Genomic DNA, 24,469 nt, shown 5'->3' on the forward strand with positions numbered 1-24,469 from the left:
CTGATTTGCTGATTTTGTGGAGAGGTTTTATGGCTGTGTTTGGGGTGGGAAGGCTCTGGTGTGCTCAGTGTGGTTTTTGGAATGGCTTGGCTTCCTCCTCCCTATGGAGGAAGGCCCTATCACTCTCACCCTGCAGGGTCTCCCATGGGGACCTTCCTTTTGGACTCAATGATCCTTGAGGGTCCCTTCCAGCCCAGGATATTCTATGATTTTATGTTTTTATGCTGCTTCTGGCAGCAGCAGTTCAAGGTTGAACAGTTGGAGGAAGAGCATCCTCCTCATGCACCTTATCCTCTGCTGCACAGAGATTTTTGGCATCAGGACAGGGGGTAGAGGACAAAAATAATTCTTATCCTCACCTTGAGAAAGTAACAGTTGATTGATGTCTCTAAAGTTCATGGATATCTCTGTTTTTCACATTCAGCACCTTCCTTTTGGTCACAGTGCCTGCTGTAAATGTGTTAAAAAGAGAAAACACAAAGATAACAGAATTTCTGCTGAAATGGACAGAGGGGAAGGTTTCCAGACCCAGCTAAAATGCAGCAGGGAATAAACCAGATCTTCTGTCCGTCCATCCATCCATCCATCCATCCATCCATCCATCCATCATCCATCCATGCATCCCTCTACCATCACACATATAATAATCCTGATGGCAGGAGACATCTATCTCCAGGCATCTCTCCACTCCTTCCCTTCAGAACAGAAATCCATTCAGAACATGGAGAGTTATTGGTGTTGTGTGGATGCTCCAATAGATTTTTTATTGCACTTTCCATGCAGTTTGCAAACCCCCAGCCATCCCAAGGCTGCGTTTGCTTCATCAATTCTTGTGACTGCTTAATGCTGATGCTGTGGAGTTTGGCAGCCTCCATTAGGAATGGTTTTTCCCCATGATATTAACAGGCAGCGAAGCTTTGTGCTGATGGATAAAGCCCGGTGTAAAACCTGATTGGAATCAATCAGAGTAATTGTCTGGATGTGTGGTGGTTAATAGGAAACGTCCTGCATATTATTGGCTGGTTTATACAGGGCTAGGATTAACTTCTGCTGCCTTTCATGGCTCACATCCTCTCCTGAGCTGCTGGGGGAGGTGATGGATCTGTTGGGAGGCTCATGGAGCTGCAGCTTATATTTGTCCCAGTGATTATTCTGCCTTTCTGTCCGTGGCTACCAACTGGGCAAAGGGCAACTGTCAGCTTGTTCCATGAGTGATCTGAGCAGGGCTTGGGGAGGCAGCAGGGAGCAGGAAGCAGGAGCAAGAGTGGAGCAGGAGGCTCCATTAAGCAGTGGCCATTAAACACAACCCTGAATCCACCCAGGCCAGCCTGGTGTTCCCATAGCTGTGCTGGGGTGGAAATACGAGGAGACACCCACCAGGAGCCTGCCATCCCCCAGGGTCAGGGTGCAGAGGCAGCCTGGGAGCTCTGATTGTGAGCAGGCACAGTCTGATCCAGCCAGGGACCGCCACAACCACCCTGGAACAGGCTTCAGAGGCAACAAACACTGTGAGGTGTCACCCACAGCCCAGCCTGATGAGACACTCCCTGATCAGACACTCTGGAGCTCAGCTGAACCCTCTGTGGCTGCAGGAAGCAAGTGGACCACAGCACCTGGCATGGTTACACATAAACTGGGAGCAGCTTTGTTTACCAGCATCCTTTTCTTCTGGCAGGGGCTTAAAGCACATTTGGCTTCCTCATGGAAGCATCTTCCCAGTCCCCAGCTGCCTGGTAGCTGTGGGTGCAGCATCCTCTGACCTGCATCTGTACCCCCAAATTCTACTGAAGGTTTTGGAGAGGGGCAGTGACCCAGAGAGGGCTCAGCTGGCCTGGGGGTGGGAGGCCTCAGCTTTCTCCCTGACACAAGGATTGGGCTTTTTTTTTCCCCTCTGTTTTGGAGAATTTATCATTATTAAGGTTGATAAATCCCCACAAAGCACAGAGATATCACTTGCATTTCATGTGTAAGGGGCTGACTCTCACCTGAGGCCAGGAGTAGTACCTTTAATTTAAACTCAGTGCTAGAACCTTCTGAATCCCTCGAAAGAGATCTTTCTTGACAAAGAACAGGAGGAGAGCAGGATTTGGCCAGGAGAGGCCAACTCCCCTCAATGACCAGAGCCCTGGGTACCACCTGAAGGGCAGCAGGCTGGGATCCGAATGAAAGAACTTCCTGAGCACTCCCCTCTTCCCTCAGTGAGTCGAATACTATTGACCTTTAAGGCAAAATTGTATTTTGTACCTCTGGGAAGCAGTAACATTTCACAGAACTGCACTGGGGAATCAGGTAAACAATTGTTAACTCTCTCCAGCCCCATTTCGAGGCTGTCTCAGATGTGTGTGCAAACACAGCCTGGTTGAGAAGGTCTCTGAGCTCAGGGACCCCTGAGATGGAAGGGTCAGCTGGAGATCCTCTGTCCCTGACTCAGCCTGATGTCCCAGTTTTGTGTGGTTATTCAGTTGAACCCACAGTCCTGGCACAGAATCATAAAATCCCAGAATGGCTTGGGTTGGAAGAGACTTCAAAGATCACCCAGTTCCCACCCTGTGCCACAGGCAGGGACATCTCCCACAGACCAGGTTGTGACCAAAATTGGCTCAAAATTGTTATTTTGCCATTTCTGAGGTCCACACGGGTTTTGGGAAAGAGGTCTGGGTTTTCATGGCTGAGGATGTGGGTTTTTTTTGGAGTCAGGTCATAAGAAACCATTTATGAACCTGTGCTGTGGTATCTCTGACAAAAGGGGACAAATCTGCTGTTTGTATCACTGCTATTAAATAAAGCCTTTCTGGCTTTGAATTAAATATCCAGCTGTGCTTGGAAGCTGCTTCACCCAGCAGCTTTGACAGTCCAGAGGCTTTGACCAAGTCCTGCCCTTGGACAGTATGTGGGATCCCAGTCCACCAAAGGCATGTGGATATTTTGCTATCAGGGTGGAACAGGCTGGTGCTGGCTGTGAACTCCACCAAGCCTCAATGTGCTTTGCACAGGAGCTTCTAAACCTGTTGGATACTGGGATCCATTCCTGTGGGGAAGAAAAAAATAAACCCAAAAAATCAGCCAAACCCAAGGAGAATTAAAAAGTGAGGCCTTTCCCGTTGAGCCAGTGCTCCCCACTGTGAGCATTGCAGGTTGGGCAGCCACGGGTAGTGAGAGGGCTCTGAGCTGCTCGAGCCTTGGCAGGAGCCACAATCCCAGGACAAAGTCAACACCTAGGGTGGAAAATTAAATCAATGAAGCAGCAGGAGCCAGAAAGCAAACGATGAACCGGCAGCAGAGCCGGCTTCCAAATTGAAATGTGTTTGCTGGGGATTGTCCATTGGCTTGGGGAGTTATTATTTCCATTTCTCTAGTTATGAATTAATTTCTAGAGGACTTAATCATCCCCTCCCTTTTCCCCTCCACAACCCCCTCTTCCCTTCTCCTTCTAATTTTCCACTTGACTGGGGATCCTCTGACAGTGAAAATTCAGGCTTAGAGGAGGTCCACGCAAGCTGCTCCATTAGGCTGGATAATCTCATTGGAACCAGTGGCTTGAATAATAACACCTTCACCTCCTGCACAGCACCTGATTCCAATAGCACTTAACATCCTGGGCTGGAGGGATGGGTACACAGGAGAAGGGGAAGGGGCAGGGGCAGGCAGAGCCTGCACTGAGCACCCTTTGTCCCCTGGATCTGCCAGTCTACCAAGGACACTTCTGCAGCTTGAGATAAAAGCCTTCTCCACTGCTGGGGCATCACAGAGTCATCGTGTTGGAAAGACCTCAAAGATTGTCAGACTCAGATTTTGGCTTAAATGGCCCCTACCCACTAAACCATAGAGCCGAGTGCCACATCCACTAATTTTTTTAACATTTCCAAGGATGGTGACTCCACCACTTTCTTGGGATGCCTGTTCCAATGCTTAACCACTCTTTCAATGAAGAAACTTTTCCTAAAATCCATCCTGAATCTCCCCTGGCACAACTTGATGCCATTTCCTCTTGTTCTATGCTTATTACCCAGAAGGAGAGACCAAAAACTGGGAGGTTCAACTAAAAACCTGAGTTCTGCCACCAACCCATAAGATGGATGATTTGAATCCAGGATTCTGGATTAGATGTTGATCCTGAAGGACTTCCAGCAGGACATTTTTCCCCTTCAAGTGCATGGTTGGACTCCTGTCCACCACAAATTATCATGCTGGGAGAAGAGGTCTCGTATAGGTGGATGAGGGACAACATCATGAAACTCCATTTGAATTCCTAGCTCCTTCAGCATTCCCAGCCTTTTCCAACCACCAACCCACACTGGATCCCTGTCACTGCCTCGGCCAGAAGGAATAACCTTTTCTCACATTCAGTCCCATCATATCCCCCAGCACAGCCTGTCTGGCCCACCCAGCATTCCCAGATGTGCCCAGAGAGCAGCACCAAGCACGAGTTGTGTCCAGGAGCCACGAGTTTTTAAAGGGCAGGGAACTAGGAAATGAGGCCGGGAGATGGACACCTGGAGTGTGTAATGGATGTCTCCATCGCCGTGCATCCGACAGCCCAGCCTGCTGGAGGTCACCCACAGCACCACAGCGATTTCTCAGTGCTTAACCCACCCCTTCCAGCCATGCACAGAGCGGGGGAAATCCATACATCACCTGCTGACAGCGTTTTCCTTGCAGCTGGAGCGTGAGCTGGGATTCCTGGTGCAGCCTCGGGTCAGGGAGCACTTCCCAGAGCCTCACGGTGCGAGGTGGGGTGTGCCAGACCTGATTGTTAAGGAGAATTACTCCTAAAATAGTAATAGTAATAGTAATAGTAATAGTAATAGTAATAGTAATAGTAGTAATAGTAGTAATAGTAGTAATAAATAGTAGTAATAGTAGTAATAGTAATAGTATTGGTAATAGTAATAATAATAATAATAATAATAATAATAATAATAATAATAATGTTCTTTTAACTAATATTTTAAAATCATAATTAAAAATAATTAAAAATTAATAATAACAATAATAATAATTTATTTTGGCTGTATGTTTAAACTACCAGAGGGATGAAACCAGGATTGTTTTTAGGGTGTTTTGGAGCCCAGGTCCTTCTGTTTCCTATGGCTTGGCTCTGGATGGATCCTCCCTTCACTCCAAACCTCTCTGCAGAGCCAGCTCGACAGGAGGCTTAAGAAGAGAGAAACTCAGCTTTTACCTTGACTTTTTGGCTGGAGCAGGTTTGGGCAGAGAAAGGCAATGAGATTAAAATTAAAATCCTTCCTGCTCAATTTTTCCTCTTATTATTCTGTCCCCCAAATTCCCTTTCCTAGAAGGAGCTGGGATGTGAAAGACAGAATTTTTTATTGTTGTTTTTGTCAGAGTTGGGGTGAAATGCTGATTTAAGTAGCTGGGAAGCTCCAGCTCTGATCCAAAGCCTGTGCACTGATCACGTGAGGATCTGAAAACTGCCATGGAAACAGAGCTTCTCCTTTATTTCTGATCTCTGTTCACCTGTTGAAAGCTGTGCATCCAGCTCAGCCTGGGCTTTTTCCTTCCTTCAAGGAAACAAATAGCTTAGGGATGGATCCAGAGCTTCAGGCATGGTCCGAGTGGGGTTGGTGGAGCTTCATGGGTGCCTTTTTCAGGTGGAAAATCCCATCCCACTGATTTCACACCCCACAGGGCAAGCCAAGCCTGGGCTGAGAGGCTCCTTGGTTTATTTTTCCCAGTTCCCTGCACAATCTCCTCTCCTACCAGAGCCATGGAACTGCTGGAGATGCCAATCCCAGGTCTGTGGGGAAATGGGGACTCAGTGCAATTCCCTCTGTGCTATCCTGAGGTTTTTCTGGCTGCAAATTGCAGAAATTTTGCTTTTCCTGCAGAAAAGTCTGGGCTCAGAGGAAGAAATTGTCTCTGCCAGGAGCAAATACTCGAGTTACAGCACCCATCACTGTAGGCTCTGCTGCTGGGGGACAGGGCAGAGGGATGGATGGATGGATGGATGGATGGATGGATGGATGGATGGATGATGGATGGATGGATGGATGATGGATGGATGGATGGATGGATGGATGATGGATGGATGGATGGATGGATGGATGGATGGATGATGGATGGATGGATGATGGATGGATGGATGGATGGATGGATGATGGATGGATGGATGATGGATGGATGGATGGATGGATGGATGGATGGATGGATGGATGGATGATGGATGGATGATGGATGGATGATGGATGGATGGATGGATGGATGGATGGATGGATGGATGGATGAATGGATGGATGATGGATGGATAGATGGATGGATGGATGATGGATGATGGATGGATGATGGATGGATGATGGATGGATGGATGGATGATGGATGGATGGATGGATGGATGGATGGATGGATGGATGGATGGATGGATAAGGAGGAAAGGAGCTTATCAGCAGTGTGAAAATAGAGATATTGATGAAGATCAAAAGGAGCAGTGGTGGATTGTGAGAATTTGGTTTGAGAAACTCTGTGGGATCCCCTCTGCCTGGAACCTTTCCGGGTAATACTGCTCGAGAGGTTTCCAGGGGTGGGGGATTTGGATGAGGAGTGTTCAGGACTCATCAGTTTATCCTGTGGGAATGTTTTCCCCTTTCTTTGCTCCCCCAAGGCAGGACAGCAGAGGCTGACAACAAAAGAGCAAGTGAGTGAGCTGTTGGCCAAGCCTGGCAGGGATTCGGTGTCTGTGTGAGTGGGGACTCCTTACAGTGCACTTCCCACAGCTCCCTGACCTTCTGGAAAACCTCCTGAACACAGATCCTCACTTGCTTTTTAGGAGACAAGGCTGAAGTGGCACCAAACTTGGAGGATTTGGATTCCAGGTGTCTCTGCAGCCTTGAGGGAGCCTCAGCACCACTGATCAGCTCCAATCACTGAGCAGGACACCCCAAATTTGACCTTTCTGAAGGCAAGGGCATCTCCCATCATCTTCACCAGCAGATGTTTGGCATTTGGACTATAGAGACAGGGAAATCACCAAATTAATTTCCATGGAGTTACTCAAGAGAAGCTCCCATGGAGAATTCGAGGATGATGATCTGAATCAGGCCAGGAACAAAGAACTTCAGCCCCTTTGAACAGATTATTTGCATCAGCCCTTGCAGAGGAGAGCATGTAGGAGCACAGGAGAGTGTAGGTGTTATCTACCCAGGTTCTGGGGAAGACACTCACAAATATTATTAGCATGAATAGGAAGCACCATGATAGGATGCTCTCTGGGAAAAGTAATTTTGTTCATTAATTGCTTGCCTTATCTAGCAACCTCGTTCCCTTTCTCTCGCTTTCTTCTTCTTCTAATTTTCTTTAAAACAACTCTAAGTGAATTCAGTGCAGGGAAAGTTATTTTGCTGCCTCCTCAGAGACAGGAGCTTGTATTACTTAGGTAGCCTTCAGCTGAGCCTTCAGGGGTTTTTCCATCTTCATTTGAAGCTCAGCCTTTCTTGGGCAGATGGCAAAATGCAGATTCCAGGCAGATTCCTGTGATTCCTTTCTTGTGGACCACCTCAGTGCTGTGGACTGACCATGGTTCTCATGCCTTTGGCTCGAGTTCTGCCTCCTGCTTGTGATTTTTGTGCTCTGAGACTCTCCTCCTGCTTTAAGCTATTGGGCTCGTGTTGTGCCTGCTAAGTTCAGCAGCAAAAGGAGTGGAGGGCTGTGATTGAAGGGGCAGCAAAGCAGAGACCCTGCAGCTTCAGAGATGTCATTTCCTTGTGGCTTTGACCCTTTCAGGAGATTGGGAAGGGTCAGAGGATGGAGGCAGGAGATCCCCATCCTCGCAGATGTCACAGACAGCTGCTGGCTGTTTTCAGGCTGTTTCTGCAGCAGGAAGTGATGTAGGAATGGATTTTAGGAAGGAATTCTTGGCTGTGAGGGCAGGCAGGCCCTGGCACAGGGTGCCCTGAGAAGCTGTGGCTGCCCCTAGATCCCTGGAAGGCTGGGTGAGGTTTGGAGCAGTCTGGTGTGGTGGAAGGGTTCCTGCCCATGGCAGGGGGTTGGACTGGATGATCTATAATGTCCCTTCCAACCCAAACCATCCCATGCATCCATGATCCTGCGATTCACGGATGGACTCCTCCTTCCCATAACAACCAGCTGAGGAGTGGATTTCAACATCCCCTTCCACAGATCCCCCTCCCTCATTCCCACACCCTCCTTCCCCACCCTCCGTGCCAGCAAACCATTCCCAATCCTTCATTGGACAAAGGGTCCAAGTTTCCAGGGATTTGCACGTGAAATGCTCCCGTCCATCTCAGGCTCCAGCGAGCCGCCCTGCAGAGGCACACACGCGTGTCCACCATCCCTGGCTGCCCCCCAGCCATGCCTGAGCTGGGATGCTCCTCGGGGCCACCTCTGAACCTTTGGCCAGCCCCAGGGCTCGGGAGCAGGTTACATTTGATGCTCCAACCCCGCCTCTCCCAGGCAAGATTAGCAGGGCCGAGACAATCCGTAAGCTCTGGAAACTTGGGGAGGGGGGCTCGGGGAAAGGAGAAGGGGCATGAAATCCCCCAGAGCAGGGGGGAGGGATGCTGTTTGCGGAGCGCTTGGCTTTGTAGGGCGGGAGACGGAGGAGTAAATCCCTTGCACCCACGCCCCGTGGGGCTCCGGGGGTGGGCTCGCACAATCGCTGGGATGGAGGGAAGAGCCCACCTGGGGACGGCGATAAGGCCCGGGCGGGGGGATTGCGGTTCTGCAGCATAAACCGGCCGAGTTATCAGGGCAGAAACTCGGCTTCTATTACCATGCATTAGAATAGATTAGCAGGCAGAGCAATTAGCAGCCTCGCTCCTTTTGGCGAGGTGACAGCGGCGCTGGTGCCGGGCAGGAGGCGAGTGGGGAGAGGCAGCTTTGGCAGGGCAGCGTTTCCATCACCAAACTGCAGCCCAAACGCAGGGATGGAGATCTGGTCTTTCACCCCAGGACTGCCCTGCTGGGATATTGAGAAGAGCAGCAGGGTGAGCTTTGAATGGTGGTCTGAAACTTTTTGTGGCTCGCAGGTCCCTTAAAAATTGCCCTGGGGAACTGCAAAGCTCCGAAGAGTGAATTTCAGCTTTTTTTTTGGAGTAATTTCTCCCATGTCTCTTTGGAAAAATGCACAGACCTTGGTGCCTAAATAGCACCCATTAAAAACCCCACTGCTTCTATTTCCCCCAGCGGCTTTTCCCTGCTTTGCTCAGTTCATCTTTAGTGCCCAAAAAGCAGCTTTTGGGGAGTTGAGCCTGTTTGTGGTTAGAGCCAAAGATGAAAGGATTCAACAACTTCCTCAGACACACGTGAACTTGCTGAGAAAACCCCTCACCACCAGGACAGGTTTTCCAGCAATAATCCTGTGCATTATCCCAGCTCAAATTTGTCACTTTTCCTGGAGCATCTCCTGCCTTTTTTGTCCAGAATGGAATATCCTGGGCAGTTGGTCAAATTTAACTTCTTGGTGCCAGCGAGAGCTAAATTTCAGCCATGCCCTGGGCAGCCTGGAGGCCAAAAGGAGAGAGCAGGGAGGGAGTGGGGTATTCTCCACATGGCCATGTAAAGTTTAAGGTCAATTATGTCTGTGTCTCGACATTTATGGCATTCCTGTTCTCAGGACCCCGAGGGAACCTGGAAATGTCAAAACATTGCTAAAACTGACCTTAAACTTTACATGCGAGTGGGACTGAATCTTCTCCCTTTTCCTGGCTCCAGCCAGAAAATTGCTTTGGCTCCAGCAGAGGGAAAGGCAAATTTCAGCTGCTCCCTCCTTCCCCAGCCTTACTCTCCCCTGGTGATAAAGCCACCTCAGGAGACCCAAAGCTGGGTCTAAATGTTGGTCAGGCTTGGGCTAAAACAAACCCCTTAATCCATCCCCAGATTCCTTTAATTGCTTTGTTCTCGTCTCACCCATCTTTCCAACTGGGAAATCAAAAAACTTTTTCCCGGAAAGGAGCGAAGCTGTCACCTCGCATCTCATCCTGAAAGAGGGACCAGACGGAAAACTCGGATCTCCAGAGCCTCCCCCAGCCAAGCATCTCTGTCCTGCGCTCCTTCCCCAGATCGCTGTCCCCAGTGCTGGCTGAAAATGCCATTCCGAGGGTTTGCACTTGGCTTCCGCCGAGCTCCCTCTGCTGATCACCTTCCAAAAGGCACCTCAGAGCTGCTCCTCAAGGGAACAAACACATCCCCTCCTTGGGGCAAGGACAGGGACCCCTGGCTGGTGCTGGCCGGGGATCCTGTGCGGAATCAGCCCCTGCCCGGCTGGGGAACGTGGCTCTCTGCCAGAGTCTGGGGCTTTGGGGGCAGAGAGGGGAACCCAGGAGCTGCAGAGGTGCCAGAAATCCCCCTGTCACCTCCTGGGTTCTGTGCTGCTCCAGCTTTGCCTAGGACAAAAATTCTGGTGCGTTGTAAGACCAGAGATTTAACAAAATATCACTATTTCTGTTATTTAATTTTGTAGGAATCAGAGAATCACAGAAGGGTTTGGGTTGCAAGGGACCTTAAAGCCCATCCAGTGCCATCCCCACCATGGGCAGGGACACCTCCCACTGTCCCAGGCTGCTCCAAACCCTGGCCAGCCTGGCCAGGAACAATTCCAGGGATCCAGGGACATCCCCAAATCACCTTTCCCCTCAGGGACAAGGAGAGCTGCTACCAGGAGCTACCAGGCCATGCCTACAGCCACTCTTATATTTCAGATTCCAAATTTGTTGATCTCTTCAGTTCTTTCAGTTTAACTCTTGTGTGCAGGTACAGCCTGGCTGGGTTGGGAATTCTGATTTTCCCTTGGAGATGACGAGATGGGAGAAATGGAAAATCATTGTCTCTTACCCTGACTTGATCCAGGACAGGGGAGATCATTTGGGCTACTCATGGTCTTGCAATGGAGACCTAAATCAGATTTCCCTGAAAGTTTCCCTACATCTTCTCGAGCCTTCTAATTTCTTTTTTTTCCTTGGATGTCTCTCTCCAAAAAACCTCAGAAGGAGACCACTGGAGGTGGTGATGTGAATGAGGGAGGCAGATGGATAATCTGAGGAAAAAAGAAGGGAACGGGTTGAGTTTTAAGGGAAAAAACTAAAGAGAGGTGAAAAAAAGAGAATGTGAACTTTGCCCAAGCTGAAAACACACTGCTGGGAAGAGGTGAGGATTGGGATGGGGCAACATCTCCCTCTTGCACAAGTGGAGGACCCCAGTCAGAGGGACCCTACACCACAAAAAGCTTAGGAGTGAACAGTTTGGGGATGAAAACGGGAATTCCAACATCAAACTTGTATCCTACCAAAATATTCCCCCTTGGACTGGTGACCCCTCCCCACTGGTGTGACTGGGGGTGCCCCAATTGCCACCCCCAGCACTGGAGGGAAGGTGTGAGGAAAGGGAGGGCTGAGATGGTTCCATCAGAGGGTGAGAGAATTTATCCCCTGAGGGAAATGTCACTGTTTAGAGCCAGAAAGGAAAGCTGAAATGTCAAAACCTTTTGCAAAAGAGTGATTCCAGCAAATTACCTGTGTGGAGGTGGTGGAAAGGTGTCATTTGGGGTTGCTGGGATGACCCAAACCATTTAGTCTCTGAGCTTTGCCATCAAACACAGATTTTTCACATCCCTCTCCTTCCCTGAGAACCCACCTGAACACCCAGAGTCAAAAGAATTATGCTATGCATCAAATGGTGAGGCTTCTCCAAAAAAGATTAATTTCTTTAGAATTTTTTTTTGGGAATTAAAAATTTTTGATGGTATTTTTTTTTCCCTGAGTAAAAAAAAATATTGCATCGTGTGCTAATTGCCACTTGTAAAAATCCCCCAAATACTCTGTTCTGAGTAGCAATTTCTGATCAGATCCAATCACCACTCTTTTGTCTTGAAATTTGTTATTAATTAACAGAATTGCAGATAAGACCTTTTCCATTGCCAGAAAACTGACTTTTTTTTGGGCCTCACATTCAAAAAGTTGGATATTTCAGTCTGCTTCTTGGGAAATTATGGGGGAAAAAAATACAACAGAGTCCAAATCTTCTCCTTTTTCAACTGTTATGGTCATGAGCAAGCAAGACATGGTCAGGTGAAAAATAAAGGTCATTTTTGGGAGAGCTGGGAGGGGTTTTTGTGTGTAGGGTGGTGGTTTGGGGTTTTTTTGTCTGCAACAGGAGTACCTTCACTGAGAGTCTGGGCTTGGTTTGACCAAGCCCCAGCAAGGCAGAAGAACCCTTTCCATCCCTGCAGAGGTGGAATAGCCTGGCCCTCTGCAGCCTGGGCCTGCAGGGTGTGGCCCCAGCTTTAAGTCCCTGATCTTTAGGGATTTAATGATGATTTCTTGTGTCCCAAACCAGGACCTCCACCTCAGGCTTTGCCCTGCTCTCAGTCTGTGCCTCACTTTCCTGTCTCTGCCTGCTAATTCCAACCTCATGGAGATATCCTGAAGTTTAATTAGCTGTGGGCAAAGCCCTCAGAGATTCTTGGAGGAGAGACACGAGAGAAGCTGAAAGTATTAATTTAACATCATTAAAATAATTGGTTGGTGGCTGGCAAGCAGGGGGTGAGCACCAGTGGTGCTTCTTCTTAATGGGAGATGAGGAGGAAATGACATTCCTCATGGCTCAGTGGTAGGAGCAGCTCCTCAGTGTTTGTGTTAATGGTTTTGGACAAAGCAGGACACTTGGAATTGTTAAAGACGCAGCTGATAATGAAGGAGCAGCACATCCAGGGAAGTGTCGTGTCTGCACCACAATCAAAACAAGCTCAGGGGTGGGAGATGCTCTTTTAGGGGCCTGAAGTGGAATGAGGTGCCACTGGGAGCTACACATCACCCAGTGATGGTGGCACTTGCAGGGACTCAGGGAATGTGGCAGCAGAAAGCGATCTCGGTGTGCGGACACCCCCGGAATGCTGTGGGGGCACAGATATTTTATTAAAGCAAATTTAGCAGTAAAAGGGGTTTTCTTCTGTACAAACAATAATAAACACACCAGATGAGAGTTACAGGAGCTCCCAGGGACCAAGGAAGGCAATGACTGTCACCAGAGACAGCAGAAATGATGTGTTGAGGTTGAGATATTTCATTATCACTCCCTCAGCCCAGCTGCTGAGTGCAGGCAGCTGCCTTCCAGGTGACCACTCCTATAGGCAGGACCTTGTGTCTGGGAGTACTTATTTATGAAAAGTCCCATTTGCCTTTATTTACAGTTTGCTGAACTTACTTCTGGGGCTGCCATGTGCCCTCTGGGCAGATGCTTCTGTGACCAGATCCTTTGTCACTTTTGTTTCTGCATCTCAGCCTTCACCATCCAGGGATTTGAGACTGGTGCTGCAGGGAGACTTTCTCTGCACATGTTGGAACAATTTCCTCTGCCATTTCTTCCTGTCTTTGGGGAGGGCAGAACATTTTTGGTGGTGCAGAGGAAGGTTGGAGGGAGATGGTTACTTTATGTCAGATATCTTTTCCTGCTCAGCTGAACTGTCACAGAAGGATTTGGGTTGAAGGGACATTACAGATCATGCAGTTCCACCCCCTGCCATGTCTCTCTCATCCCAGGTTGCTGTAAGCCTCATGCAGCCTTGGACACTTCAAGGGATGGGGCAGCCACAGCTTTTCTGAGCAACCTGTGCCAGGGCCTCACCACCCTCTGAGTAAAGAATTTTTTCATAATATCCAACCCAAATCTCCCTTCCTTTAGGGTAACCCATCATGGGAGAACCCACTACGTTGTGCCTCTGGAGAATCTCAGCTGCAGACCAGCATCACCTTGGGTGATGTGTGAAGCCACAGGATGCTCCAGCTTAGGGTAGATGAGGTGGTCATGGGAGAGGAGATGGGGAAACCACAGACAAATTGCTCTGGAGAGGAGCCACCATCACCCCTTTCTGCATCCACAAACCACTGGCAGGTGGCTCCATCCCTTTAGATTCGATTCCTGAAGCAGCTGTGGTCACTCACCCGTGGTGCTGACCCCAGAGCCTGAGCCCTGACCCAGAGCCCAGCTCAGTGTGGTCCAGCTCAGCAGAACTCCCCCACCATCAGACTGGAGCACCAGGCACAGCTGTTCAGTGTTAGAAGTGTTTCGGCTTTTCCAGCTGAGGAATTGCATGGAAAAAGTCGGACGGTGAAAGTCGAAAGTTTGGAAGTGGCAGAATTGAGGTCACCGTGGAAAAAAGGAATAATAACCTGTGATCCTGTAATTAAAGTCTGGCTTGCAGTGTGTGAGTGCAGGGAGCAGATTTGGAAGTACAGAAGCTGCTTTCAGTCTGGCAGTCCCTAATTCCTGAGACCCTGACACAGCAGCCTTAACATTATATTAAAGCCAGGCTTAGTTTGGTTTGGTTTTTCATAAATTCGTATTTTGGATGACATTATTTTCACCTTATGGCAGATATCAAGGCTGCAGAGCACATCAGTCTAACATGGACCGAGAGTTTGGTTTGAAAAATCACATGTTTTAAATGTGTATGACCTGTAAACAACAAGGTAAAATGTGGATTATTATATTCCTGCTCAGTTGGGGGATTGGGAATACAAACCACATTCCTGGATGCTTAATCCATATCCATAGATTTGAACTGAGCCTGGATATCTGCCTGTTTAATTTTAGAAAATCCAGATATTTCTGTTGTGCTGCAGCTGAAGGAAATAAATGGGAGGTAACAGAACATCTGGAAGAATCTGGGCACTTGTGTTTTGATTCTGAGCCCAAAAAGGTTTCCCTTCCAAACTATTCCCAGTAGAGGAGTTCCCACACCCTGTGGAGCTTTAGTGGGATTGCTGTGGCTGTTTGTTTTACGGAAGTGCTTGGAAAAATCTCAGGTCAGCATTTTGTCTTTTGGCTTTTGTGCCACCATGGGGGACTTACAGTTTTGGGGGTATTTAATGGGCTATCAGTCCAACTCTCTGGAGAGTGCCCATTTAAAATTCCTGATCCAGCATGTGGCAGTGCCAGAGGAGATTTAATGGGATGAGAGCTCCTGGGGAACAGAGAGCAGGAGCTGCAGTGCTGCTTTTGCTCTCTCAAGCCTTCAAAGTGTGTTGAGAACGGCCAAAATGTCCCTCTATGGATCCTGCCTCTGGAAATACAAAACTTTCCTCTGCCAGAAAGAGGGGGAAATTGGAGTTTGGGGTTGGGGTGTTTATCTAGAGACAGTTGCCAGAGAGAAGCCAAGCCCTAAAGTTTTAGGCAGCACCAAGCTTTGTAACATTTGGATTATCCATATACTGAGTTTTTGGCATGTGTTCCCATGGATCCTCATCTGCAAATCCCCATGCACAAGGGTGCAGTCTCTGCTCCAAGGAGTAGGGGTGCTGAGGGGTGATCCTGGAGCTCCAGCAGCCCCCAGGCTCTCTCCCAAATGAGACTGAAGTCTGGGAGCGGGTGAATAATTTAACATCCACACTTAAGTCTTTATAGCTGGTTTTAATGGGGGGTAATAGCACTGCTAATAACAAAATCCATTGAAGACACCCTGTGCAAGTCCATAACATTAACTTAATGGCAGAAGGTAATTGGCATGCAGCTGGAGCTGTCCTCTTGGATTAACCCTGTGGATTTCCAGGCAGACACCTTCCTTGAAGCAATGGCCTTGGCAGCGGGTGTGGAGTGAAATGCAGATGTGGTTTATGTTAAACAAGTGCAAACCTGGGTGGAAATGGGGCAAACAGCCACCAATCCACTTTTCTGGGTTGTGTTTGCACCACACAAGTGAGATGAGGAGTGGTGACAGCACCGAAAACATCAACAGTGGCTTGAACTCCACGCATTTGTGCAGCCCAGGTGCGTGCACCCACAAATTTCACTGAGGTGTCACTTATTGAGAACACCTGAATCTTTAAGATTCAGCTCTCAGCACTTCTAGTCAGGATTTTCAAGCCACATGCAGAAAGCTCCTTAATCTGCAGGGACAGCTGCTTGGGGGTGTCCCCCTGCCAGAGGTGAGGTACCAACAGCCCAGAGGCACCACAAGTGTGCAGAGTTCTCAGAGGGACAAAAAACATGGGCTGTGCACAGCTTCTCTACAAGGAGAGCCCTGCCTGAGGTGTCCCACAGCCCTTGGACAGGAGAGTTTGAAGGGCTGGGGGTCTGGCCCAGGGAAGGTTGTGCTGCACCTGCTGTGTGGGTGGAGAGACAGAGAATTTCTGCAGCGGGGATGGAGCTTTCACACAGCCCCCTCCCTCCTCTTGCCGGTTCCTTGCAACTCCCCAGCCTGCTTGAGCAATCCCACAGCTGCCAGCACCGGAGTAAATGCTCTCAGACACGTGCTGGGACTCTTGGGAATGCCCTGTGCAGGGCCAGGAGCTGGACTCCATGCTTTGTGTGGATCCCTTCCAGCTCAGGAGATCCTCTACAATTCCATGAGCCAGAGCACGCCAGGGCACGAGTGCAATTTTCTGTCTGGTGCTGTCCCAAAGAGCACAGGGCCGACTTTCCATGCACACTGATTGCTGCTCGCACACCCCAGAGCTGTCCCCACCCTGCCAGCCTGGCTCTGTGCTCACTCTGCCGCTGTCTGTCCCTGTTTTCCAGCTGCACGCGGAAGGAGCGGTGCGAGCGCTCCAGCGAGCCGCGCAGATTCGCCTCGGAGATGAAGCAGTGCGTCCGCCTCACCGTGCACCCCAACAACATCTCCGTCTCCCAGTACAACGTTCTGGTGAGGAATGACAATCCCTGCCCCTCTCCTCGGGTTTAACCTGCCCCTGCAGCGTGACAGACCCAGGGATTCCAGTGGGAAGGACTGGCAGCAAGAGGCTCTCCAGACTCCATTAACTTCCCCAGCAACTCTTCCAGAGCAGGGAGACATTTCCCACAGGAGGATATTTTGGCATTGGTTATTCTCTCTTTAGAAGTCTAGAAATGGACTAGGAAGAGTTTTCCTTGTTGTCTGTGAGGGCAGGTCTGAAGGGACTCTGTGTTCTGCATGTGTTGTGTGTTGCCCTGGGAGAGGAATTAATTAAAAACTTTAGGCAAGGGACATTTTCGTGGTTAGAAATTGCATTCTAGAGGAAAGCCAGGTGAAGGATGATATGAATTATTTCAGTGAGCTCCAAGTTCCCACCATTTTGGATGGAAATGTCTCCTTCTAAGCCCCCAGGAACTCCATCCTGCTCCAGCACTAGGCACGCAGAGCAGAGGCAGGATGCTGTGCAGAGGAACCCACAGCTTCCAGGGCTCCTGCTGTCTCCTGTGACCTTCTGCAGCACGAGGTTTAACCTTTCTGGCTTCAAGCTACTCAGTCAGCAGCCAAGGAAACCACACAGTGAATGCTGGCAGAGCAGCAGGTGATCCCGGCCATCCCTGGGCTTGAGGCAGGAAATCACTGCTGAAGATCTGACCAGTCTGTGGTTTCTCTCCTGGCTCATGGCAGCAGGACCAGATGTGGTGAGATCCCAACATGCTCCAAGAAGGAGACAAAACCCCATTTCTCTCAGGCTACCGGTGCTCTGTCTTTTTGGCCATGCTAATTTGGGCTGCAATTAAACCCAGGCCCTAAAAGCTCCATCTCGAGAAAAGCTGATCATTATCCCCACATTCTGAAAGGCCTAAATGGAATTGCTCAGGGTGCAGCTGCCAGACACCTTCCAGGTGACAGGTTTGGATTTCTCCAGGGATAATGAAATCAGCCTTTCAAAGCCTTCATGTCCAGTCATTGCTGCTTTGTTTCAGCCTCTTAACTTTGCTGTGACTTTACTTTCCCCAGGCTTCAAACAAAACTGATCTGAGACATTTTAAGTTCTTTGTTCTTCTGGTAGTTCAAGGTTTCTTTTCTGTATTCTCTCAGTAGCTGTTGAATTCTTTCATGTTGGAATAAATCCTGGGGGACTGGCTGGCTCGGGGCGATGGAAAATGATAACGGAATAAGAGACCTTTACCTCTGGGTTACTCCCAGGGTGAGTCAGCCCAGAGCTGCTGGGATCAGAAGCTGACATCATCTGTTACCCAGCAATCTTCATGGGCATTTTGATGGAAGCCTCAGTCCAGTCCCAGTTAAACTGGTGATCCAGCTCATCCTGTCACCAGAGGCAAACCAGGAGGGGAACAAACAGAGGCTTGGTGGTGTCATCAGCAAAGCTCTAGAATGCTAGAACCCTGAGTCCTAGCAAAGTGTCAGTGACAGTGAGTTCTTGCCCACGGAGGCAAAGCAGGTGTTTGTGTGCTGGTTTTCCACTGATTGATATTAAGCAAGAAGGAAGAAACCACCCATGAAAATTATTTTTCTGTGAGAAGCTGCTGAAAGCTTTCTCTGTGCCTGGAAATAACCCATAGCTGTCTAGTTCTGAGATAGACAACTGATTGAGCCATTCAGATTCAACTGATTGAACCACTTGGAAGTTGGATCCGCCTCTGTGAGATCCACATGTGGTCAGCCACGCTTTGAAATTTCGGGCATTAACGGGGTCTTGGAAAAATCTCTACCTGAGTCTGTTTCAGCCCAGGACTGCTGCTCTGGGCTCTCTGAGAGCTGGCTGGGGGCAGGCTCCATGCTTTCCATGCTGTCCCAGGAGTGTGGGGTGTAGGGCTCCTTGTCTGCTCGGGGTGTGCACTGGCCCATGGAGTTTGTGGCCAAGCACTGCTCTGCCCACCAGTGTCATCTTCTGCATGGCACAGCTTGCTCCTGCATCATCCATGCCCAGAGGGAGGTTTGCTAGAGGAGGGTGGGTTCCCCTTCTCCATTGCTAGCAGGGAGAATGCATTCAGCCTGAGTGCTAAATCCATCCAAATAACCAAAGCTTTTTCCTGTTCTCCATCTGAGACCAAAAAAAAAAGTCACCTTTCCCATTGCCTTTGCCATAGCCCAAAGAGGATCCTACTCTCACAAAGGCTTGGTGGCATCCAGGGCTAAGGCCTGTCTGCTCAGCTTTTCTCCCTGGTGGTCCTCGGTGTGGAGAAACAGCTCCAGCCTTTCCCTAAGTGAGGAAAATGCAGTGTGGGAGCACTGAGCGCTATGTCACCTTCTCATCCTGTCCTGCTTTGTCACCTGGCCTGACCCCTGCTCTTTGTGCTGGTAGAAACAACCCCTCAGCATGCAGCTGTGTGTCCTTGCAGTGGCTGTCACCTCAGAGGGGGCCTCAGCCAGCTCGGGGAGGAGGCAAGTGTAGAGAGCAAGTGTGTGCCGAATGGTTGGCTCCAGTGTTCAGTCACAAAAACACGAAATTTACACCAATTGCCAGGTGCTGGGGGTCCCCTGGGGTGCCCCTCTGGGTTCAGGCATGACCTTTGAGCAGGACCCTCAGTGATGGAGAGCCGTGGAGCAGGACCTTTGTTTGGGAAGTTGCCAGCACAACTGTGCTCCCCCAAAGCATGGACATGGTGGAAACCAGCCCTGAGATTCCTTTCCCCATGACCATGAGCAATGCCAGAGGGTGTTGTGAACATTAAAAACATCCTTCATGGCTTTTTTTTCCCCCCATATGGAGCCCCAGCATAGCACAAGGAGCCAAGTGGTTCTTCGGTGGGATGGGCAGGAGATGTTTCTGTGCCTGTAGAGACAGGGTTGTTTTTTGTGGTGCACTGAAGGCTGTAACTAGACTCTCCTCACACAGGAACTTGGGGACAGAGTGCTCCCCCCTGCTGGTGCTGGCAGAGCAGGCCGTAGAGAGTTAGACTGGAGCGCTCCAGTTTCTCTGGAGTCTGCAGAGTGCCTCTTGTGAGTAGCAGTCACCTTCCTCAGAAACCACCACAGCCCCGGAACCCACAGCTGGCTCCAAAGACTCCCTGCCTAACCTGACACCTGCATGAGAGACGGCGAGCACTCCCTCCCCTGCACTGAGCCAGCCAGCACTGGGGCTCCGTGCAGGTGTCCCTGCACAGCCACCTGCGTCAGCATCAGCATCAGCATCTCGTGCCCTCCCCTCCTCACTCGCCCCCTCCCGAGCCGCTGCTTTCTGCTGAAGGAGGATGCTCTCTCTAGCAAGAGGCTCTTTGTCCGACCTCTCCAGTGTAATTCTCTCCTGCTGGCCCAGCTCTGTGGTTTGGCTGAGTGTTCTCTCTTCTCTCTTTTTCTGCCTCTCCTCCTCTCCCTCCGCCTTTGCCTGCAGCTGGTCTTGGAGACCTACAACGTCCCCGAGCTGTCAGCAGGAGTCAACTGCACCTTCGAGGACCTCTCGGAGATGGATGGGTTGGTGGTGGGCAGCCAGATCCAGTGCATCTCTCCAGCTGCCAAGGAGGTGCCCCAGATCATCACAGAGAATGGTGAGTACCCCACAGCTCCTCCAGCTGCAGCTCTCCCTCCCATCCTCACCCCACGCCCTGCGTACTCACAAAGCGGGATTTGGCTCCTGAGAGCCTGAGGAGAGGGCATGGAAAGCCCTGGGAGCAGGAGGGATGCTGGAGCTGCTCAGCAGCACGTCACAACAGGAGCTGTGTGAATGTGAGAGTGTTTCAGGAGTGCAAGCCCGGAGCTGCAACCCCAGCAGCGGCACTGAGGTGCTCCTCCGTGTGACACCAGGTGTTTGCAGGCTGCCACCGAGTGGCAGCTGCACGTACCCAGCAAAGACAGCACATGGACGTGGGATACTCCCTCTCCTTTTGGCCAGGCTGATGTTCCACACCAAGGGTACAGGCTCTCAATGCACTCCATCCCGTGTAACAGACAGAAATCCCTGCAGAGCTGGACAATCCTGTCTGTAATTTCACCCTGCTTCTCCCAGATTTAAGTCTGTGTGCTCAGCTCCCTGTCTCAATTCCCAGCCTTTACTGCCTTCAGCTGTTCCAGGTTTGCTTCTGGCTCCTTTTCCTAAAGTGGTCCAGCACAGAAAAACACCTTGTCTCCAAGGCTGCTTCCCCTAGCCACAGCTTCCTGCACTTTTTTCTTTCCCTTTTCTAACAAACTTTCTGGGTAATTTCAAGAGCTCCTGTGGCTATTAACAGGGACTTTCTATAGAAACCTTGACCCTGCTATCATCCCTGTGAGACACAGAGAGGATGCTGCCAATTCTTGTCCTTGGCTTCCTGTGAAAATTTGCTGTAAAATTTGCCTCTGGGGATCCTCAGACTGCAGAAAATGAGGTGACATGAACTGTCACCATCGTCTGTGCTCTCCCTGAGCTGCACACAGCTGCTGTGCTCTCCACTGCAGTCCCAAAACAAGCTCCCAGGAGGTTGTCACCACTTTCAAGTCCCACGGAGTTATCAGTCATGTTTGCTTACCAAGACAGCTACCAGAATTTTTTTCCTTGGTATGGACATCTGTCCCAGGCCAGGCTATCATCAGCCAACAAACAAAAATAGCAGTGAAAGGTGGAGACAGGACAAGAGGGAGAGATTTATCTGCTTTCAGGGCACCTGCAGCTTGTATCAGCTTCAGAGCTGCTGCTCTGCACCTCTGCAAAGTCCTCCCCGCAGTGCCAGAGGCTGGATTTGAACTAAAGAATGTGTGACCATCACACCTGGGGCCATCCATCCTCACATCCTGCTTTCAAATAGGTGCAAGACGCTGGCAGGGTTGTTAAATGCTGCAGAGCAGATGGGCAGCAGAGCCCAGCAGTTTGTGTTCAGTGGGGTTTGTGTGTGCTCCAAGGTGGGTGAGTGACCACGAGGTGCTCGTTGTGACCCTTTGTCAAGCAAGTTTGCTTTGGCCTCATTGATTAATGAATCTTTCAGGTGAGGAGGGAAATCACAGAATTATAGGGTGGTTTAGTTTGGAAGGGCCTGAGAGATCATCTCATTCCAAACCCCTGCCATGGCAGGGACACCTTCCACCATCCCAGGCTGCTCCAAGCCCCATCCAGCCTGGCCTTGGACACTGCCAGGGATCCAGGGGCAGCCACAGCTGTGCCAGGGCCTCATCACCCTCACAGGGAAGAATTTCCTCCTAAAATCCCATCTAAATCTGCCCTCTTTCAGTCTTCCTTGTCTTATCACCCTTTTATAAATAGCAGGGAAAGGGCCACCCAGGCAAATCTTGAATTAAACCTGGGTCACTTGCCCACCAAATCATTGCAGTTGCTGCACCCTCTGGAATTGCAATTGCCCTCTCTGAACTGTGGGAAGAAGCAGCTGGTGACTGCCCAGCTTGGGAGAAGAGGGAAAAGGGATGAGGAAATGGTGTCCAGGAGCTGGGGTGAAAAGGGGTCTGCCACAGAAATGGATGGATCCCTCTGGAAGTGCAATGGATTTCACATCTCTCACACTGAGATGGGTTCCTTGCAGCCACAGGCTGAGGGGAATGGAGCTGGGGTGAGTGAATGTGGAAGGAATGTCCACATGCCCTTTCTTTCTGGGAACGTTGGGTGAACCTGTATGGAACAACTTCAAGGACAAAATTCTGTTTTAATGGCCTCCAAATTCCAGACATCTGCACTCATTCTTTGAGCATGGCTTTCCTACTTGATGGATTCAGTCACCACAATTTTGAAATTAGACCTGCTGTCATCCTCCAGTCCAGACTCTGCTCCCAGGCACAATGATTCCCAGTGGTAAAGACGTACTCCATCACCCCATAAGAGTTGGAGCTGTACCTGTGGGAGAACTGGGCTCTGGAAGGGTTTTAGAACACTTTTTATATCTACTGAGCACAGCCCAGCCAAGGTGCTGTGGGACAGCTCCAGGTTCAGGCTGGTGGCCTGGCCAGCAGGGCTAACAAAGCAGTCACACCCTGATGTGCCTATTTTCCCCCCCAGGTGACCATCACATTGTCCAGCTTCAGCTCAAGTCCAAGGAAACGGGGATGACCTTTGCCAGCACCAGCTTCGTCTTCTACAACTGCAGCGTCCACAACTCGTATGTTCATTTCCTTTGGTACCAGCTTCTCATGGGCACGTGTCCCTCAGGGAGGTGTTAAAGTGTGCAGGTGGCCAGGGTTGGGGTCACTTGTGTGGTGGGTCCCTCCTGACATGACTCAGAGTGTGGGGACTACTTTTTCTGCAGGCAGAGCACCAAATTAGGAGCAGTTTGTCACAGAATTGAGTCAAAACTCAATGGTACCCTTAGCACGTGGCTCCCTTATCTTCCTATTACTCATTCTTCTGTGGATTTTTGGCTCCTCATATGCACCTCCAACCCTCATCCCACAGTCCCACCAGTAGCCTGCCCCAGGTGGTTAACATAGACATGGACCCTCCAGTCTGGAAAAATAAAGTTTATGGATCCTGCAGGATACACACTTAACCCAGCTGATTCCCTCAAGACCACGTTACCCATGGTGTGAACCCCATTTCCCTGGGGTTCAGCTCAGAAGCTGCCCCAGTGGAGCAGACCCACAAATCCCTGCAGAAAGGTGCCCTTGCAGCAGGTTGATCCATCCCTGAGCAAGGCTGAGTGCCTCTGTCCCCACCACTGAGCCGTCAGAAGTGCCAAAAGCAGATAATTACTGCGGCTCAGCAACTCACAAGGAAAGGCAAATCCTATTTCCATGTTCCTGCTGCTTTGACAAACAGTGTCAGAAAGCAAGTGCTGGGGGTGGGGGGAGAGCAGGAGAGATGGTGCTGTTAAATATTTATGGCATGTTTTGGTTTCTTACTTGACAAACTATAATACGCTATCCATTTTTAATTCGGTGTATCAGAGCAAGCACTTGTTACCAATTTGAAGAATAAGTTGCTGTACCAGAGCTGAGAGTGGATTGGGGTTGAGCAAGATTTCACAGAGACAGGGGAGAGGGGGTGTGTCTGCCTGTTAGGCTCACACAGGAGCTCTGGGGCTTTTCTGTCCTGCCCATTAAAAACCCAGTGGCATGTAAGGACCAGGAAAATGTACTCCCCTGAAGTCTCCTCAAGGTACCCTCCAGGTGCTGCAGCTGCATAGAATCGTGGAATTGTTAAGGTTGGAAAAGCCCTCTAAGATCACCCGAGTCCAGGTCAACCAGCACCACCTCCATGGTCACCACTAAACCTTGTTCCCAAGTGCTTTTTAACCCTTCCAGGGGTGGTGACTCTACCCCTGCCCTGGGCGACCTGTTCCACCTTTACAGCCCTTTCCATGAAAAAAAAATCCTGATATCCAGTCTAAACCTCCCCTGGCACACCTTGGGGCAGTTTCCTCTAATTTTGTCACTTTTTTACCTGAGACAGGAGCCTGTCCCCACCACTTTCCCCTCCTGTTAGGGAGATGTGCAGAGCCACAAGGTTCCCCCTGATCCCCCTTTTCTCCAGGCTGAGCCCCTTCCCAGCTCCCTCAGCCTCTCCTGGGGCTCCAGACCCTTCCCAGCTCCATTCCCTGGACACTCCCCAGCCCCTCCAGGTCTTTGTTGTGAAAGTCTCCAGAGTGTGAATGACTGGCATTGTGCAGAGAGCTGGGTTTGGTTGCTGCTGAGCAGACATCATATTAAATCATATTAAATTCCAAGGGAAGTGTGATGTAGGTCCAAGTCAGTGCTGTAACACAGCCAGGGGAGGTGTTTGCAGCTCTGACTCTGCACAACCCCTGGGGCACAGGAGAGCAAAACCTTGTAAGATGGAGGGAATGGCTCTTTCCTGAACCCAGAGTAGGTGATGCCCTAAATATGCCCTCTGCTTCCCAGGTACCTGCTCCAGTAGTCTTTACTTCTCTTCTGAGATGAAAAATATGAGTTATT

The 24,469-nt window shown here is 50.0% G+C and overlaps 1 protein-coding gene across 1 annotated transcript in view; it reads left to right on the forward strand.

Annotated features, from left to right (window-relative positions):
• PLXNA4 (plexin A4) overlaps positions 1-24,469 on the forward strand; it is a 390,481-nt gene that overhangs the window by 266,744 nt on the left and 99,268 nt on the right. Inside the window, exons 5-7 of the mRNA XM_086886383.1 lie at positions 16,486-16,609; positions 19,995-20,148; positions 22,578-22,677. Coding sequence (XP_086742509.1) covers positions 16,486-16,609; positions 19,995-20,148; positions 22,578-22,677 — 378 coding nt within the window. The remainder of the gene's footprint in view (positions 1-16,485; positions 16,610-19,994; positions 20,149-22,577; positions 22,678-24,469) is intronic.

Source organism: Cyanistes caeruleus, chromosome 4, assembly GCF_971803275.1.
Source record: "Cyanistes caeruleus chromosome 4, bCyaCae1.hap1.1, whole genome shotgun sequence".
NCBI classification, from domain to species: domain Eukaryota; kingdom Metazoa; phylum Chordata; class Aves; order Passeriformes; family Paridae; genus Cyanistes; species Cyanistes caeruleus.